Source organism: Molossus molossus, unplaced genomic scaffold (genome assembly GCF_014108415.1).
Source record: "Molossus molossus isolate mMolMol1 unplaced genomic scaffold, mMolMol1.p scaffold_m16_p_5, whole genome shotgun sequence".
NCBI lineage: Eukaryota > Metazoa > Chordata > Mammalia > Chiroptera > Molossidae > Molossus > Molossus molossus.
Genome location: NW_023425388.1, coordinates 74,543,344 through 74,562,850, shown reverse-complemented (window position 1 = coordinate 74,562,850; position 19,507 = coordinate 74,543,344). Strand labels below are relative to the sequence as shown.

Sequence of the window (19,507 nt, the reverse complement as noted above, 5' to 3'; positions counted from 1 at the left end):
GGTCATCTAAGGGTTTAATGTGTGTTCAGGGATTAATGTACAATAACCTAATGGGCATCCAGGTAATAAAAAAGGACTGAAAAGTTCAGGAGTTTAAGTTCCCAGATTAGTTAAGGCAAGAATAGAATAATTTCTCATGCATCAGTCTACTTTATTTCAATAATTTAGCCGCTAGATCATATTGACTCTATTTTATTTCTTCACTCTATTCCGCAGGCCTTTTTATCCTCAAATTTTAATTGTTTCAAGTGGGCAATATATATAAATGGTTCAAAGTTCAAAACTTACAAAAGGAAATATGATGAAAAGTCTCTTTTTTATTTCTAGTCCCAGCCACTTATCTTAGCCTTGGGGCAAATATCCTGACAAAGATATTCTATGCACACACTAATTATGAAACTATCTTTCTTAAGTGTTTTTTTTTTTTGAACAGTACACCTTACACACTGTTACATATCTGGCTTTTTTCATTACAAAATATCTTAGAGACAATATTAATTCATAAAATATTGGTTCTTTTTTTTTTTTTATAGCTACATAGCATTAATTATAAATGTCCCATAAATTATTTAACTTGACTTCACTGATGGACATTTAACTTGTCTCCAAACTTTTTTTGTTATAAAAAACATTGTAAAAAAAAATTTTTTTTATTATTTCATATATGTCAAGATATACCTATAGGTTAAATTCTTACTAGTGGGATTACAGGGTTAAAGGATAAACATAACTGTGATTTGGATAGATATTGCCAAATTATCCTCCACAGGTGTCAAAACAAACTACAGTCTCATAAAAAATGTATGAGTGATAACATTCACCTAACAAAAGGGTGTCACCAAGTTTTCTGCTGATCTCATATGTTTAATTAGCATTTTTCTTATTATAAGACTGACAATTTGTTTAAATATTTAAAAGCCATTTGTAATTCCTTTTCTAATAACTGTTCATATCTTTTTTCTATTTCCTCATGTTGTGTTTTTGAAAATTTTATTTGTAGAAGTCATTTATATGTAAAGACAGCTTCTTAAATATGAGTTGCAATATTTTTGACCATGGATAAAATATTTTATAGTCAGATTCATTAAAGTTTTACATTTATGGCTCCTGGCTTTTGTGATATACTTAGAGAGTTCTTTCCTACCCCAAGTTTATGGGAGAAAAAAAAAATTCTTATGGTTTCCTGTACTACTTTTATGATTTTTGTCTTCAAGTTTTCTTCATAAAAATTTTACATATTTCTTGTTAATATCATTTCTCGGTATTTTGTCATTTTTATTGTTATTGTAAGTGCATCCTGTCTTTTATTAGTTCGTCCAAATCATTTCAATACATAGAGGCTACTAATTTCTGTATATTAATTTTGTAGTCAGTCACCTTACTGGATTCTCTAATGTCAGTAGGTTTCCAGTTAATTATTTTGGGATTTTTAGGCATACAATTATATTGCCTACAAATAGGGATAATTCAACATTTCTCTTTAATATTTAAATCTCCAAAAACGCCTTCTCGTTTTCATTTTCTCTATTTCATATCCCCAGAATGCTAGACAATAGTGCGATTATAACCCTGGCCAGTTTGGCCTAGCGGTTAGAGCGTCGGCCTGAGGTCCTGAAAGACCCGGTTCCGTTCCCGCTAAGGGCGCGTACTTCGGTTGCAATTTGTCCCCGGCCCTGGTCGGTCGTGTGGGTGGCAGCCACTCGATGTGTCCCTTCACGTCGATGTTTCTCTCTCTCTCTCTCTTCCTCTCTCTCCCTCCCACTCTATCTGTACAAAAAATGGAAAAATATCCTCGGGTGAGGATAAAAAAAAAAAAATAGTGCGATTATAGGCATTTTTATCTTGCTACTCAGGTAATCTTACATTGTAGATTACCTTCTAACTCCCAAATATCATCAGCTTCTCCCTATCTCCTAGATCCTTCTAGTCTTGAAAGGCTCTCTGTGGATACCACACTGCACTCCAACTATTGCTCTCACTTTTCTTTTAAAGCCAAATGCCTTGAAAGAGTTATTTATGTTTGTTCTTTTCATTTCCTCCTTTTTCGTTCATTCCTCCGTTAATTTCATTCTCGCTTCTGTTCTACCACTAGGCAGATCAGTTGCACTGGTTTATCAATCATATGGTATTCAAGAAACTCTCTTTAGTGGTGTTGATGGTTGCAGGAAGACTGAGTCCTGTGGTGACAGTGGCAGCAGCGTAACAGATGGTGCCTGATAGGGTTCAGAACTGCCTTTTCCTCCACTTCTCAGGATTACACCTTGTCCACTCTACTCGTGTCCTAGGTGAAGTCATATACAGCTATCCCAAGATATAGCACCTTGGCATGTTGAATATTTTCATCGGAAGGAGTTTAAGCAATGGCAGAAACAAGAAGGTCATTCTGACCTTGCTGCTGCTCTTCTCTCCTAAAGCAGATCGTAAGACCCTCTGATAAAAGGTGACTCCCGCATACACAGAGGGGAGGAGGATCCTTATTTCTGAAGACAAGGGGACACCAAGAAGACTCACACAAGCAGGCCTTGCCAATTTCCCTACATTTATCTCATACTCTTTCTCCTGCCATATTTCTCCATGGCTGTTTATTCTTCATAGAGCATAGAACAAAATACTCGGAATTAACTTCTTTTGGGTCTTCATTTTCTCATGAAGAATTCCCTGTCATGTAAAACTTCCATTAAATAAATTTGTGTGCTTTTCTCCTGTTAATTTGTCTTAGTCGGTTTGATTTTTAGACCCAGCCAGGAACCCTAAGAGGGCTGAGAAAAACATTTTCTTCCTCTACTTGTCTAATGTACAGCTGGAGCCTTGTCCTTGGTGCCAAATGTGGCGTCTAATGTCCAATGGCCGCAGCAGTAGTATCTTCTCTTGATTCCCTACAATGTGACTTTGGACATTGTTTCTGGCTGCTAGTCTCCAATCTGGTTTAACAAGCTTCCCAGAAATTTAATGAACTACCCAATATTCTTTTAATAAATTCTGTTATAGTAATATATTGTATTATTATATTAATACAATGCATGCTGCTTATATTATCCTCTTGCTTTTTGTTACTCTTCCTAAGATTACCAATATCCTCCTTCTAACCATAGCATTCAACTTAATTATTTCCTCTTTCTAAAAACATTTTTGTCCCTTGGTTTTAATGACACCACATCTGTAGTTTCCTTTTTTTTCTCTCTGGCAACTCCTCGGTCTTTTGCCAGAGCTGCCTTTTCTTCCACTTCTCAGGATTACACCTTATCCGCTCTACTTGTGTCCTAAGTGAAGTCATATACAGTTCTTAGGTGGCTTGAATACAATCAATTGGCTTATTACCGCTAAACTTATTTCCCCAGCCAGGACCAATGTTATGAGTTCTATTCTGGATATCTAATAATGTAGTGAGCATATCTGCTTGGAATCTCATCTGCACCTCAAACTCAAAGTTATATTTACTCCTAAAATTGTCTTATCTCAGCAAACGGCATCACCACCTACTCAGCACACGTGTTAGAAAGCTTAGAGTCATCCTTGACTTTGTTCTTTCCCTCAAATTCCAATCTCCTTTGTCAATTTCTCTATGTTCATCACTTTGTTTCTGTCATCACTTCTTGCTTGAATTTCTATATCTACTTAACTAATCATTGAATTTACTGTTATTCTTGTCCATCCATTCTCTCCATGGTAGTCAGGTTGCTCTTTTTATAAAAGGAAAGCTGATATGTCACTTCTCTATTGAGAATTTTTCAATAGCTTCCCATTATTGTTAGGAAAAGTTCCAAATATTTAAGATGACCTATAAGAATCTCCTTTACCTGTACCTTTTCTACTTTTCTAAGATCTTATGTCATTCTTCCATTCTGTATTCATTAGTGTACAGCCAGAAAAATGGAACCTAAGGACATTTCAATGAGTGAGCTATTACTTGGAAGATCAGGAAAGTGCTATCCATCCTGGACTACAGCCCACCAACCTTTACTTTTCTTTGCTATACTGGAGACACGGGACCTGTTCTATTGCTGTTGAAACTGAACAGGCATTTGTCTTTCAATAGATGCTGCTAAAAATCCTTTACTGACTACTGAATCCCAGAGTCTTCTACCACTTTTGCTGCTAACTGAGGCTCTACTAGAGGCATAAAAAATGGCTTCTTTAATTCTCCTACTCTAAAAGTCCTGCCGGTGCTGCATAGTGACAGAAACTAACAGGAAATGTGCTGAAAAAGAAGTCTGCAAAATGTAGTTTACTGGCTTCTAGCTCCTGTGATTCAGAAAACACAGCAGGTCAGGAATGGACCCAAGAGCTATGCACAAATACCTGGCACATAATCCTCTTCTCATTTTTTAAACTGACCAAACGGTGGGCTTTACACTGAACTGTTTTGAGACACACATACATACACACGCACTGATTTGGTTTTCATAGGGTTAATACCAATTTATTTTGGGGGTTTTAGCTGAATTAACAGTTCATCAATAAAACTATTTTGACCCCATGTATTAATTTGGGTCCCTAATATATACTCTCTGGTACCCTATGCCTTTCCTCATAACATTAATAAAATTGTGGCTAAAACAATGCATAGTTATTTATTTTATTTTTTTAATCCTCACCTGAGAGTATTTTTTTCATTTATCTTTCTATAGATTGGGGGGGGGGGGGGGCGGAGAGAGAGAAAGAGAACGAGAGAGAGAGAGAGAGAAACATCAATATGAGAGAGACACATTGACTGGTTGCCTCCCACACAACCCTGACCAGGGCCAGGGACCAAACTGCAACTGAGGTATGTGCCCTGATGGAAATCGAACCTGTGACTCTTTGGTCCACAGGTTGATGCTCTAACCACTTAGCAACCATCCAGAGCGTATAGTTATTTAACATCTGCCTCCCATGCTAAATTTAAAGGTCATCAAAAAGAAGGACCACTATTTCTTCTTTCCTGCTACATCTCGACTGCATGGAGAATTAATAATGTGGAATAAATATTTACTGGATAAATGAAATGTATGTTCTATCATGGCATTTGAAAAGGTAGTTCATTCATTGTCAGTAATCTCTCCAGGGACAAAATATATAATAGTTCTAAAAGATTATTTTATTATTAGTTAAAAGGGTCAGTTTCTAAGAGATTTCTCTCATGCTGTTATACAGATATGGGCAGAAATAACATATTCATTTTTCAAGGTGAGTTGTATTAGAAGTATGAATGCCTAGATCTTTTTAAATAATATAGTATATTTCACAATTATTTAAGTAACCATAAAGATATAAAGATTGTTATCAAAATAGATATAAAAAGACAAACTTAAGGAATTAAATAAATGGAATTCTTATGAATCATATAGTGGTCAAAGTAAATAGGACAAAGAAAATTAGAAAGCAAATATTTCTTTCAACCCTGAGGTTCTAGCCATCTAGTTATACAATCACATATGAAAACAATAAAACCTATTTACCCAAATATTCACATACATTTTATATCATAATCATATTTCAAACAGTGAATGGCAATAGCTAAGCATTAATATATTTGATCATGAGAAGGATGGAACTGATTTCCTTGACAAATGGTTTACGGCTTCTCATTTAGTTCTAGTCATTAGGTCAACTCCTTTGTTTGGCTTTTTATTCCCGTAACAGATTGTAGGGTACAAGAAGGTAGCAGAGCTATCAGCAGTCTGTTATCTTTAAAGCCAAGTTTCTGATTCTGAAATTCTATGTTAAGAATTCTAATACTCAAAGTGTTTGATCTGTTTTTAAGAGGTGAGTTGTATCTATGCTCTTTCATCTTCAGCTGCTTAGCATATAACAATCTATAGATTCTGATTTGTGAAGGAAAGTGGAGATGAGGTTACTGTTAATGAACTTCTAAATTATTGCTGAGGAAGGGACAGATAAGTTAAATTAGAAGATGATTGATACAATTCACTGTAGGAGAGCTTCATTTTTTTCCCCTGGAAAATAAGAAGCAAAGAAAGGGATAGGAGCCTGATGAGAAAGTTAAATATTTGGAGCAGTCACTGTAAAGATTTCAATAAGATGATTCTAAGTACTATTGAGTAGCTTTGAGAATCTGAGGGAAAGTTTGATACTATGATTCCAAGAATAATAACAGGTGCCTGTTGAGATTTTATCAAGTAACTCTGATCTATGGCAAGAATACTGAATGTTGTTAGTGAGGGTTACCAACTTACACAAGAGCTGGTGAATGCATTGTTGGAAAGTTTGCCATATAGCCCACTCTGGATAGGAAGATGGAAAAGCCGGAATGGAAAAAATGGAGTTGGGTATAAGTGTTAAAAGACAATTGGAAGACAAAGAGTAAATTTAATGGTGATGATAAACTGGTAGGAAAACAGGAGGCTAGGTTAGAAAAAGCTCTTCAGTGAGAAATTCCCACTGAGAACAAAGGTCCACAGGAGGTTGAAATGTATTAATGTTGTCAAGGATTTCCAGTAGAAGCGGAAGATAAAGGTGTACACAAGGTTATAAAGAGGACAGGTTGGTGAATGAAAGCTACAGAACAATAATTTAAAAATAGATACCCCTAGCCCTGTTCCAGGCAGCATGGGTTGAAGAAGTTTAAGAAAAAAAATCCAGAAGTTTTCTGTAGAAGATGATGCAAAAATCTTAGATTTTAAGAGAAAATCCTGTTTTTTCTTCATTTAGTTTTAGAAGATAGGAATGTTAAAGGCAATGTGGTGTTGGGGTCCCCACACCAAACAATTCTCCAACTCTCTAGACCAAATGGGTGTTCTATAATTCAATTATACCATGAACTACTTGGAATTAGCATAGACCCCACAAGTTAAGGGCTCAGTCACACAAGACTACCTCCACTTCAGATGCCAATCATAAGTCCCTAGTTGTCACCTGCATCTTTGACCAACTGGCTATAAATCTATGACTCTCTCATTGGGTTTGACAATTTGCTAGAAGGATTCTCAGAACTCAGGGAAAAACTTATTGCCAGTTTATTATGACAGAACTTGAAATGGTCAAAGGTAAAATATGCATAGAGCAATGAATGTAGAAAGGGACAGAGTTTCCATGCCTTCTCTGAGTGGACCGACTTTTTTTGTGTTCACCAGTCTGGAAGCTATCAGAACCACTTCAGTTTGAGTGAGTTCTTTTTGTTTTTGTTAATCCTCACCTTAGGATATTTTTCCATTTATTTTTTTAGATAGAGTGGGAGGGAGGGAGGGAGATAGAGGAACATCAATGAGAGAGAACCTTGACTGGCCACCTCCTGCATACCCCCCACTGGGGATTTGCCCCACAATCTGGGCATGTGCCCTGACCAGGAATCAAACCGGTGACCTCTTGGTGCAGGAGTAGATGCTCAACCATTGAGCCACACAGGCTGGGCCCTTTCCTCTATTCTTCAAAGCTTTTAACATTGCATCTCTGACTATATTCTGTAGTCACATCTCCCTCTGATTGTTCTGTCTTTGTCTGACTTTTAAAGACCCTTGTGATTATAGTGGGCCCACCTGAATAATTCGGGATACTTTCCCTGTTTTTAAAGTCAGCTGATGAACCACTTGCAAACTTAATGTTCCTCTGCCATGTAACTTAACATATCCACAGGTTTGGGGAATTAGAATGTGGATATCTTTGGGAGACTATTATTCTGACTCTCTTGGGAGGAACACTGCAAAGGTGTGTAAACAATAAAGAAGGATGCTGCGTTAATGCAATCTGGTTATGGAAGGCAGAGTTTAAAAGACCTGTTTTCAAGAATTCAGTGGATGGAAGAACATAAGCCCTAACAAAATTCCACTTTACATCGCTGAGGATTAATATGCAATTCCCGAATCTATGTGTAAAACTACTAACACTAATGCTACTACTAATAATAACAAAAAACAAACACCGCTTGGGCTTTATATAGCAAATCTATTCTAAAGTCATTACATGAACTAATTTTGTCCTTAAATGACATTGAGAGAAATAAATAATCATTTTCCTATGAAGAAACTAAGAGACTCAGTAACTTGGCTCAAGATCACCAAGTGGAGAATTTGAACTGAAACACAGGCAGTGAAGCTCCAGGGCTTTTTATGTAACATCCTACAGTCTCCCGATGTGCATCTCTCTGGGTCGTTAGAAGTAGAGTGGTTGACAAGTATCTGTCTTTGCTCAGATACCAAAGTATACAAGTTAGATTAATTAGGATAGGATCTGTTGAAACACCCATAGAGAAAAGTGGCTCTTCATTGTACTGAACCTACACAAACACCAGATTTCTTTAGTTCAGTTTAATCTAAATACAACAGCAAGATCATCCACAAAATTATTCTTTCTGTTCCCTCCCTTCCATTCAGCAAATACTTATTAATAATAATATAAAAGAAACTGTACTGGATATTAAACAGATATGTGACATGACCATAAGAATTAAAGGAATAATATAAAGTAGAAGGAAATTATAAAATTTGCCCAATAACTTATAAAACCATCAATTATATTATTGCAACCTGTCATTTGACCTGCCCCAATTTCCTGTTTCATATTCTCTCTTCTAATATCCTCCTGTCTCGATCCACATTTTCACTACCACCTTTTGAGTGATTCTTTTTTTCATCCTTTTGCTCATGTCTCTTTCCTCATGTCTTCTACTTGCCTCATTTGCCTGCATTACTCTCTCTTAGCTAGCCACACCATATTCAAACCACCGTGGGAACAAATTATTTTGTTTTAAAATACTAAGTTGTCCTAAATTAATTTTTTTCCCCATGCACTTTATCACACTGCTCAATTCAGACCTTCATTCTCTCTGTTCTTACAACTTCCTAATTTTCTGTTTATAATTCTCCCCAATCCCCTGACCATTCATCCATCCTCATCTTTACACTGTTCTCTGACTTTGCTGGCAAGCTTAATTTTGTCATTTCCTACTCAAAATTCTTCATTTGTTTTCATGACCTCCCAGATACCTGCCTACCATCTAACTTTTTTACCTTTTCTCCTAATTCCCCTTTGGGTTTTACCCACTAGCAGCACAGAAATACTTGTGGTTTCCAAAACACATCGTACTCTATCAAGCCTCTGTAACCTTCCATCTATCATTCTCCTATTCCCTCCACTGCTTTTACCTCACCTGTATGAAAAACTCCTACACATTCTTTAAGACTATTCAAATGTTATCTTTCCTGTTAGGCCTACCCAGTACTTTTTTTTTTTTTTTTGATCCTCACACAAGGATATTTGTCCATTTATCTTCAGACAGAGTGGGAGGGAGGGAGGGAGGGAGAGAGAGAGAGAGAGAGACAGAGAAACAGAGAGGAACATTGACGTGATCCATTGGTTGCCTCCTGTAGAACCCGGACTAGGGCCAGGACCAAACTGCAACCAAGGTACCTGCCCTTGACCGGAATTGAACCCACAACTCTTTGGTCTGTGGGCCAACGCTCTAACCGCTGAGCCAAATCGGCCAGGGCCCTTCCCAATCTTTTTAAAGTATACATGGGGCTCCCCCTTTGCTCTCTCCTATACTGTACAACCCTCCATTATTTGCAAAACTATTATGGTTAGGGGAATAAGAACAGATTTTTTCATCCCTAACACCTAACATAGACTCCACCACATAGTAGCTCAATCATCTTCCCTGAATTTAATCTACCCTTTTATTTATTTATTTATGTTTGTGAACGCTCTGTTTATTTTTTTTAAATAAATTTATTGAGGTAACATTGATTACTAAAATTATATAGGTTTTAAGTGTACAATTCTATAATACATCGTCGGTATATTGCATTGTGTGTTTCTCTCTTTCTTTCTTTAAAAATCAATAAAAACATATCCTCAAGTGAGGATTAAAAAGTCTTAAACAATGGTCAGCATAATCATCTTCCAGCTTAAAAAACTCAACATAATCATATACTCAAGACCTTAAAAAATTAATATTCTTCTGTTGTTTATCTGCCATTAGACATGCATCTGACTATGCGACGACACTATACCTATCACTTAATCCTCCAATATGGAACCTATATTGTAGATATTTTTCTAGATGGTTGGGTTTCAATAGTGACAAAAAAGGCAGCTCCCACCCATCCTTGTGGAATTTTCATTTTAGCAAAGGAAAAACATACAGTAAATAAAGATCTACCATATCAGATAGTGAGTGCAGTGAAGAAAACAGAGCAAGTTAAGAGGGGACAGGGTTTGAGATGGGGGTAGCTCTTTCACATGGAGTCATAGAAGATCTCAATGATACAGTGACATTTGAGCAAAGACCCTAAGGAAATATAAGGAAGAAAACAATATAAATCTATGGGGGTGGGAGATCTTTTCAGTAGGAAATAGTTGATAAAAGTGAGGTTGGTGAAAATTTGCAAATGGATAGACTTTTTGCATGTATAGGTTTTCAGTTTGTTTAACTATTTGCATAGTTCTGCTTTAGAAGACTGTGATTATAGCTGGGAAAAATCAACTTATCAAATATAGTATGAAGTTCAAACATTCCACAAAGCATTGCTCATCTCTTCCACTGAGGGAAGAGCTATACTTCTTCACTTAGCAGGTTATAAAAATTTTGCTGATGGCAAGTAGAACTACCTAGAGTACATAATGGCCTACCTCTACTATAAAATACTTCCTTTGTTTTAGAGTCAGCTATGAAATTCTAATAATAGTATCAAACCTTTAATTTGGATTATTTGAGTAGATGTAAAATGCCCAGCACTGTACATAATTACTTCTTTGTTAACATGTCAACCTTTGTTTTTTAGTTAAGAGTTAATGAAAATAATTGACCAACAGTCTTTTGAAGCAGACAGTGGGATGGTTATCATCAGTATTCTTAACCCAAAACAATGAAATCATTTTTGGCATTAGGCTCATGTTGCTTTGTTGTTGTTGTTAATCCTCACCGAGGATACTTTTCCACTGACCCTTAGAGTGGAAGGGAGGGGGAGAGAGAGAGAGAAAAAGAGAGGAGGAAGAAAACCTTCGACATGAGAGAGACACATGGATTGGTTGCCTCCTGCATGATCCCTACCAGGGCTAGAGATGGTACATGCCCTTGACAGGAATTGAACCTGAGACCCTGTTGGTCTGTGGGCCTATGTTCTAACCATTGAGCCAAACCAGCCAGAGCAGGATCTTGTTGCTTTTTATTCAGATACTTTTATTCTTATAAAACACATGTATACTTTAGATTCCATGGTACCACAAATATTAACATCAGTTGTAATTATGCATTCCTTCAACTAGTTTGTCCCTCAAACAATAAAGGTGAACTTACCTATTGTTAGACAATTAAAAATGATATAAAACCAAGTAATGCTCTCATGTTAAAGGCTATTAAAAAATCAACATTAAGTCTGCTCCTTGAAAAAAAAAAAGAGCTGTACTACATAATGTATAATCTTTTTCTGTAGCTAATAATAATTTCCAATAGGAAAGCTTAGGGTGGGTATATCTTTATTTGAGGAGAATGTAATTTAAGACTGAACACTTAGAAAGCAGAAATTCGAGTTATTTCAGTAAATTTGTTTTTAACTTAAGAAGGAAGTTAAGGAAAGCAAGAACTTGGTTCTGGTAGGAAAACCACCATGCATAGCTTGTAGTATTTGCACTTAACCTCTGTGCCTAGGTTTCTCCAGCTGGCAACTAGGAATAATAGTAATTGCTACCTTCTGTGAGAAGTAGAGTGTACTTTGACATCTCAGGCTGAAGATGCTATATCAACACAAATTATTATTATTATAACATAATGCTTGTATGCACATAAAACACCAGCATGGTGCTCTTTTAATGCTTATATAATATCTATAAATACTACTCTTCCAAGCTCTCTCTCCACTTTAGGTCAGAGGAGAATAAAATCATAGCATGCCACTAATCAAATTTCTCAAAATATGGAAGATATATATATATATATATATATATATATATATATATTTTAAGGCTCCATATCATCCTTTTGAGCACTAAACCAGCTAATCCCTCACGGTCTCTGTAGCAATTGCACAGTGGCCCCATATTAAGCTTTTGGCACCTTTTCAAATGTTGGCTACATTACTTTTTCTGGAGACCGGAACCATCAGGGAAAGGCTGGGACTAGCGATATTAAAATTTTGGTTATTTAACATTTAACTGAGTATCAACAACGTGTTAAAGTGCTATCTAACCAGATAATTAGCCAGTCGCTGCGCAGTGGACTCTAAATTTAGCAGTGAAATTTGGCTTAGGGAATGCGAAAATAGAAAAATAAATATTCCCAAGGGAAACTGCGGTGTAAGCAGAGCTTAGGAATGTCACAATAGCTACCCTTCGTCAGTTATGATCATCACCATGGGATCTCCCAGAGCGAATGCAGGACAAGGTTTAATCACAAGTGCATCCTGAGGATAGGTGATGAAAAGGAGGGCTGCTGGAGACAGGCTTACAGGGATGGGCAGAGGCAGGCAGGCATAGAGCGGGAGTGAGAAAAGGAGGTGGAGAAACAGAGGTTCTAAACTCAGAACTAGGATGGGAGGCGGAAGTTAAAGAGGTGGGCAGAAGGGTAGAATGATGTGTAGCCTTGGAGGTGAGTAAAACATTGTCAGTAGGTGGAGAATGGGAGACCCTAGTGATCCAAGGGGAACGACAGCGTGATCTGGGCGCCAGGCAAGCACTAGATTAGTTGAGACAGGCGGCTAAATCCTAGCTCGACTTACTGGAGCGTATGTGTGACTACTGGTGGAGACGGCAAGATCTACGTGAAATTAATGGTGTCAGGACTGAGGACGTGTGTCCTCTGCCTCCAGTCACTTTCAGGACAGTTCAAACTGTCCGCCACCCCCGCAGAACCGCCGGTGGCTGTGGTCCCGAGGTCAGGCCACCGAGCTGTGCGTGGCTGGCGGAAGCAGAGGGCAGGGCGAGCCACCCATGTGGGGTGAGGGAGGGTCGTGGTGGACCACAGACGCTCTTAAGGGCAAAGGTTTAACACTTCCCGAGGTCACTTTCCCGCAATAAGTTAAAACGAATGCAAGCAATGAAAACAAAATTACACGTGCGAACATGCAAATGAAACAAAACCCAAGAAAAACACCACCGAACTCGAGGCGCTCCGATGGGGGAAATCCATGGCCTCCTGTTGCCAGTCGCCAGGCAAGGAGAGCGGACAGCCCGGCAGCCAGGAGAAACAAGCGCGGGAAAGCAAACCTTCTGGGGCCCCTCTTCTCGCCCGACCACGCTGGCCCTTCCACGCTGGCCGGGAGCCGCCTCCCGGTGAAAGGAGCAAGAAAAATGCCCGTGCAAACGTGCCTCGGCGGGCTGGGAGGGAGTGGAGCTGGGAAGAAGGGAGGCATTCGGAGAGAGCTGTCCCGGGAAGCAGGAAGGACGGACAAGGTCTCTCCTTTCAGCCCCCCGCGAGGAGAAAGATGACTAGTCCAGCAGGCTGCGTCCAGCTTTCTAGACAGGAACCTTGAGCATGGGCAACGGAAGGGCAACCCCGTCCTGCCTCCCCTCCCTACCCCTCCCCGTCCGGGTCCCTGCCAGAGAGCGCGCCGCCTGTGCGAGGCCAGCCGCGAGCCCGAAAGTCCCGCCGCCGCCCTCCGCCTCCGTCTCAGTCGGGGCAGCAGTGGACCCGCTAGGGGCGGAGTGGGCGAGACCATTGGAAATGCTGGGAAGGGGGGGTACAAGGCTGAAACGAGGGGCGGGGCCTACTAACCTATTCCAGATTTTCCTGTCCTTTTTAAAGCCCTGCTTTGGGACAAACCCCATTATCAAAGTGGAGAGAAGAGATTTTTTTTTTTTTTGAAAGGGGTGGAGCGTGTGTAGGGGAGTAGGGTGGGAGGAGACGCGGCAGGCAGTCCGGGATCAGACGGGAGCAGGAGTTGCGTGGGGTGGGCGGGCGAGTTCCAGCGCCCGCTCTGAGGGTCGGCTTCCTCTCCCCCTCCCGCGCGGGGCGGGGTGGTGCGTTCCGAGTTCCCAGGAGTTCGAAGCGGGCGGGTGCAGGGGGGAGGGGAGTGGCGGCGGCGGCAGCGGCGGGCGGCTCCCCGCCTCAGCCTCGGCAGTGGCGTCGGCGACGGCGGTGTCGAGGCAGCCGCGAGCGCTCGGCGCAGTGGCAGCCGGCGGCGGAGGCTCAAGAACTAGGAGTTAGGAACGCGCGCGCCGGACCTTCCGCCGCCGCCGTGCCGCAGACGCTGCCGCCGCCGCCCAGAGCCAGAGGCGCCGGGTCCGGGGGAGCCGGTGGGGGCGGGCGAGCGAGCCAGCGGGCCGGGGGGAGGGTGGGGAATGGCGCGGACCCCTGGGCCGGCTCCGCTGTGTCCCGGAGGCGGCAAAGCACAACTTTCCTCCGCTTCTCCCCCCGGGGCCGGGCTCCTGCTGCCGCCCCCGACGCCACCGCCGCTGCTGCTGCTGCTCTTCCCGCTGCTGCTCTTCTCCCGGCTCTGTGGTAGGTGAACCTGGTGGGGCGGCGTGGGTGAGGGAGGCGCGACCGAGGGTCCCGGCGCCGCGGCCGGGCCGGCGCGGGCCACTCTCCCGAGCGGCGAGGCGGTTGCATTCGGCGGTTGGTTGCGCGAGCGGGTGCCCCGGACTTTGCCTGGAAACTTTTCGCCGCGCCCGGGGCGAGGCCGGGGAAGAGCCGGGGCCCGCGAGTGCAACCCCGGCCCCGCTCCCCTCCTCCGCGGCCGCGCTGCTGGCCGGGCTGCGGCGGTGCTGCCTTCTGCCCCGACTCCTCGGCGTGTGCTCCGGGGACCGTTACTCCCTCGCTAATTCGAGCCGGAAGCCGAGATTGCAGACTTCTGGGTTGGGGCTAAGGTGCCTGGATGCACGTTTGCCGCCGCCTTTTTCCCCGGTGAAACTTGAGCTGTGAACCCAGATACCTTTAGGGACCAGAGTCCGACGGAATGAAGCCTTCGGGTCCTCCTCTCCGCCTTCCACCCTGGAGAAGGCACCATGGTAGCCCACCCTGCAGCATCCCCTGCAGTCAGTTTTCTTCCGTCCTCCGGCCCGGTTCTGCCCTGACTGCCTCTGGATGGCTTTGCCTGGAGCCCGACGTTTGTGGAACGTCTCTCACACTGTCAGTGTTTATTTTTGCAGTCCTCGGGGCTTTAACTTATGTGTTAAATATGGCATCGGCTGTGCACCGGCTCTTCTGATCACTCCAAACCTCATGCCTCTTCCCCGTCTCTTCCTTCGTGTTTGTGGTACAATTTTTAAGTCACATTTGGGAGTTAGTGTGTTCTGTTCTTGGGTATTAGAACGTAGAAGCCTACTTATTAAGAATCCTATGTCTTTCATGTAAGCGAGATGGACGTAAGTGATCATTAATGGAAGGCGATGATTTGGCAAAATAAGGCCACCGGTCTTGGGGGATTAGCTCTATCTGCCCTTTGGTAATACGGAAACACTGCAGGATGTTACACACTCGAAGTCTCTTACTTGGTAAGGAAGGTGGAGAAGCAAAATTGACGTTTGCTCAAAGATTGGTTTACCTAAGACATTTTACTGGTACATAAGGCTTCTGTTGGGTCTCAGTGTGTAATGAGACCTTAAATGACACCAGAAGTTTTATCAGTATTTATTAAAAGGAAAGATGTGTGCAAATTTTTTGGATAGTGTGATTTAGAAGGAAGAGAATCCTGTTTGGAGTAGGTGTGTCAAGGTGGTTGGTTATGAGGGAGGCAAAGTTTTCAAGAGATTGAGTGCCCCTTATAGGCTGAGAATTTCCACCAGCAATTTACTACTACGTTTCAAGCTCTGTAATGAAAGTTTCTGATTTTCAAAGTATACGATGATTAATGACATGTTGTAGCCCCACTCTCCAGATGTTTGGTTCCACCACGCAATTCTCAGTGCGTTTACCTCTTTAAAATGATGCAAGGTTCTAGATTGAATTTGTGTACTGTTCTCTTCCATTAAGAAGGACTGTGGATAACAGTTGGGTGGGAGAAACGTGCTAACAGTTTTACTATCTTTACTTAGATTGTGTTAAGGACTAAGAGAATATTATTTGTACCTTCAGTAAAGGTTTATCTAGCTAGGCAAAAGCCCTACTTTTATGTATTACTATTAGCTAGGTAATACATACAGCTATTACGAGGAAATAGAATTTGTGCAGTAATTTCACAGTTGTGTAAGTGAAGTGTTGATTGCTTTTTGAAGGAAGACATTGATTTTCTCATGACAGAAGAACAGCTGTTTTAAAACAATCTTTTAATAATGTGCTATAGAAGGGACTTTATGCTTTAGAATCCTAAAAATTCAAGCAGAATAGGCAAGTGGACTTGTGATTTAAAGGAAGTGTAAATTGAAGTTTTTAGAGTCAACTCTGTAGTTGTAGAGGCAAACACTCATTTTGTGTTACTGTGCACTGCTCATTTTAAGAGTTTCCTTTTTTGGCTTATAGTGTTATAACACCCTAATTTGTGAACCCTTATGATGAATTTTTTCCGTCAACTTTTCTCTATTTGAAATTCAGTCATTGAGTAGGGCACAGTTGTGACGTATGGATGCTTAGTAAGTAGGAGAACAGAATTTTCTTCTTATAACCTGTTTGTTGATCAAACATTCATAGGTTTGGCATGTACTAATGTTTGAGTAGTCAGTTTCAGAGTTGAAAAGATTTTTAGGCTCTTAAAGAGATGTCTGTCTAATGATTTGTTAATAGAATGCTTTACTTTTTTTTATAATGTACAGATTTTTTTCTTTTATCTGGTGTTTTTTTGGTTTACATTTAGCATAGTCTTAACTATAGCTCAACTTCTGCAATACCATTTATTAGTACAAGGTAATTTTCATATCATGTTAATTTGACTGCTAAAAAAAACACACCGTTGCAACTGGTAGACTCAATATTCTGAAAGATAAAAAAATTAAATTAGATTGGCTGTTTTGGGCTGCGCATTAGCTGTCTTATTGAAGAGCTAAACTTTTTAAATGAGAATTTTACAAGTTGAAAAACTGCCAGGTTTTGATTTTTTAATTTAAGCCTAACAAATTCCTAGGTATAAAGGTTAAGGAGACTAGATTTATAATACCATCTGACTTGATAAACCTCATTTTTTTAATTCTGGAATTGCGTATTCCTTTGTGATCAACTCATAGGTGATCAGACTTATCTAACTTCTTTCCCCAACATTTTTCTTGAGATGTAGATAATATTAGCAGGGATATAGTGTTACTGAAAGAGAAGTTAGACTATTTGCCCTTACTTAGTTCTTATTTGAATCTAGGATTTTACTATTTCCATTTTCAGTAAGGTTTTATCTTAAGATGATGTTTAGAAGATTATAGAAAAGATCTAATATGATATTGAACCTTTAACAGCACTTTCAATACTTTTTATATTCCTGGCAGTTGATAGGTACTTGGGGCATAAGACATGAATAAAGCAGAATCCTGGTTTCAAGGATTTTATAGCATTGTGGTAGACATAAAGGAAATAGATGATTATAGGACAGTTTGGAGTTTATAATAGAGACCTACATGAGGTACTATGTCCAGAAGAGGGATACTTAACCCATTAGATAAAGATATATGAATGTGAACTGAGAAAAGGGAAAAAAACTACTTTAAGAAAATAAGCTGTTAGATCATACATTGTGCTAGATGGTACAAGTTTGTTCTCTCTCTGCAGTTTATGGTTTAGATACTAAATAATTTGACTTTGAAAAAAGACTGCCACTTACTAGATGTGTGAGTCACTGGCAAGTTCTTAAACCTCAGTAAACTTAAATTTTCTCATCTTTAAAAATAAAAAGGATAGTATCACCTTGCCTATAGAGTTCTTGTGAGGATTAAATGAAATAATAAAATACAACTTTTAGCAGAGTGTATGCAATATAGTAAACATTCATATGTTAGCATTTAGTATATTGCACATGCCAACTAGCTTGATATTTGTCATTCTTAAATTCTATCATGATGTCTTGAATAATTGAGTTTTTAAGTCCATTGACTTGTATTTGTATTTTACATAATTAAGTATCTAGTTCAGTGAGTGCTTTTTAGATATTTGTTAAATTTACTTCAGATAAATTCAAAGATGATCAGTTTTCAGAATATGAGGATTCGGTGAAGTCAGCTGTGTAATTGTATGAAACCTAGTTGAATCGTCCCTTCATGATGTAGAATGCATTTTAGGACTTGAAAGTTCTATAAAGTCACTTCGAATGTTTGTGATTATATTGAAAATGTGGAGTTGAAGAGGATAGTCTCAGCTTAGCTTATACTTTATCAAGTTACTCATAGTATCAGGTTGGGGCCTTAATACATATTGCTGGCATGAATCTTTCTGCATCCTAAACAGATGTAATTGGAAAGTGAACAAAACTTAAAAACAAGCAAAAAAGATCAAATCTTTTCTTGTGTTTAGGTACAGTATCAGCAATAGGAATTGGAAAAAACTAGACAATTACGTATTTGTGTATGTGTGTATTATCTTACCTTGTTTATGTCACTTATGCTTACATATATTCTTACGTATATAATTTAGTGATTTAGTAACTTGGATGTACATTTGTATCTGTATATTAGTTAAGAAATGAAACGTATGGCTTTGCCTGTTTTGAAATTACTAAAGAGAAGTTTGCTAAAAAAGTGTTTTGACATTCTGTAATTTACTACTTAAAAATTAGTGAGTAAATAATATATTGTTATAGCATATTCTGTAACCTCCTAAAGTCTTCATAAAAAATTGACAAGGACTATATGGTTTACAAAAGATGTATTTAATTAATTATGATTATTAATATGAAATCAGATAACCCTTACATCAGTAATGGAATGAATACTAAAAATTATTTTGTGTGCCAGCAATCAGATCCAAAAGTCTTTATATCATTAATGTTGTACTTTTGATTACCTTTTATATTTTATCTAAAATTGTAAAGTTGTGAACCCATGTCCTTTCCTGAATTTTATAAAACTTAGGATTTTTATTTTTACAATAGGCTTTGACATAGTTTAGTCATTTATTTAAATAAAATTTGTTATGAACCTTTATCAAGGGTGAGCTTTAAATGTTTTCCTAAGTGTCTCAGTTCTTATAGTGTAGGTCACTACTTTAAAATTTTAGTGAGAGCTGCCTCCTATGAATCTAGGTACAAGCCATATTGCAGGTTCCATAGTTGTTTTAGAAAGGATATTGTATTTATTGAATACATATGTTGTGAATTTTTAGCATCCAGGGAGATTATTTTTCTTGTAACTCTGCTGACTAACCAACATTGATTTTGCTAATTAAGATGAGTAGGAAAGAAATACCTGTTGCATTGTAAGTAGATATTCATAAACTGGAATTTGAGGCATGTGTGTAAATATGGATTAAGTGGCTAAGAATTGACAGTATACCTTTCAACACTTTAGATGATTATTTTATTAGGTGTAAGATAGTAAATGTGACTCTTTAAATAGGAGAGGTTGTAATAGTTTTTTAAAACTTTATTTGGTTTTCTTAACTTTGTTAAAAATAAAGTCATACTCTTTCTTATTTTAAATAGGCTGGCCATTTTACCCAGTAGAGTCTCTCAGCCTAGGTTTCTTTGGAAGAAATAAAATTTTTTAAAGTGGGGAGTGGCTATAAATC

The 19,507-nt window shown here is 39.3% G+C and overlaps 1 protein-coding gene across 2 annotated transcripts in view; it reads left to right on the top strand.

Moving 5' to 3' along the window:
- Window positions 1-14,043: 14,043 nt before the first annotated feature.
- Window positions 14,044-19,507, top strand: part of NECTIN3 (nectin cell adhesion molecule 3) — a 115,302-nt gene continuing 109,838 nt past the window's right edge. For both annotated transcript variants that reach the window (XM_036243006.1, XM_036243005.1), the window contains exon 1: window positions 14,044-14,371. In XM_036243006.1, the coding sequence (XP_036098899.1) occupies window positions 14,212-14,371 (160 nt within the window). In that variant the 5' untranslated portion in view covers window positions 14,044-14,211. The remainder of the gene's footprint in view (window positions 14,372-19,507) is intronic.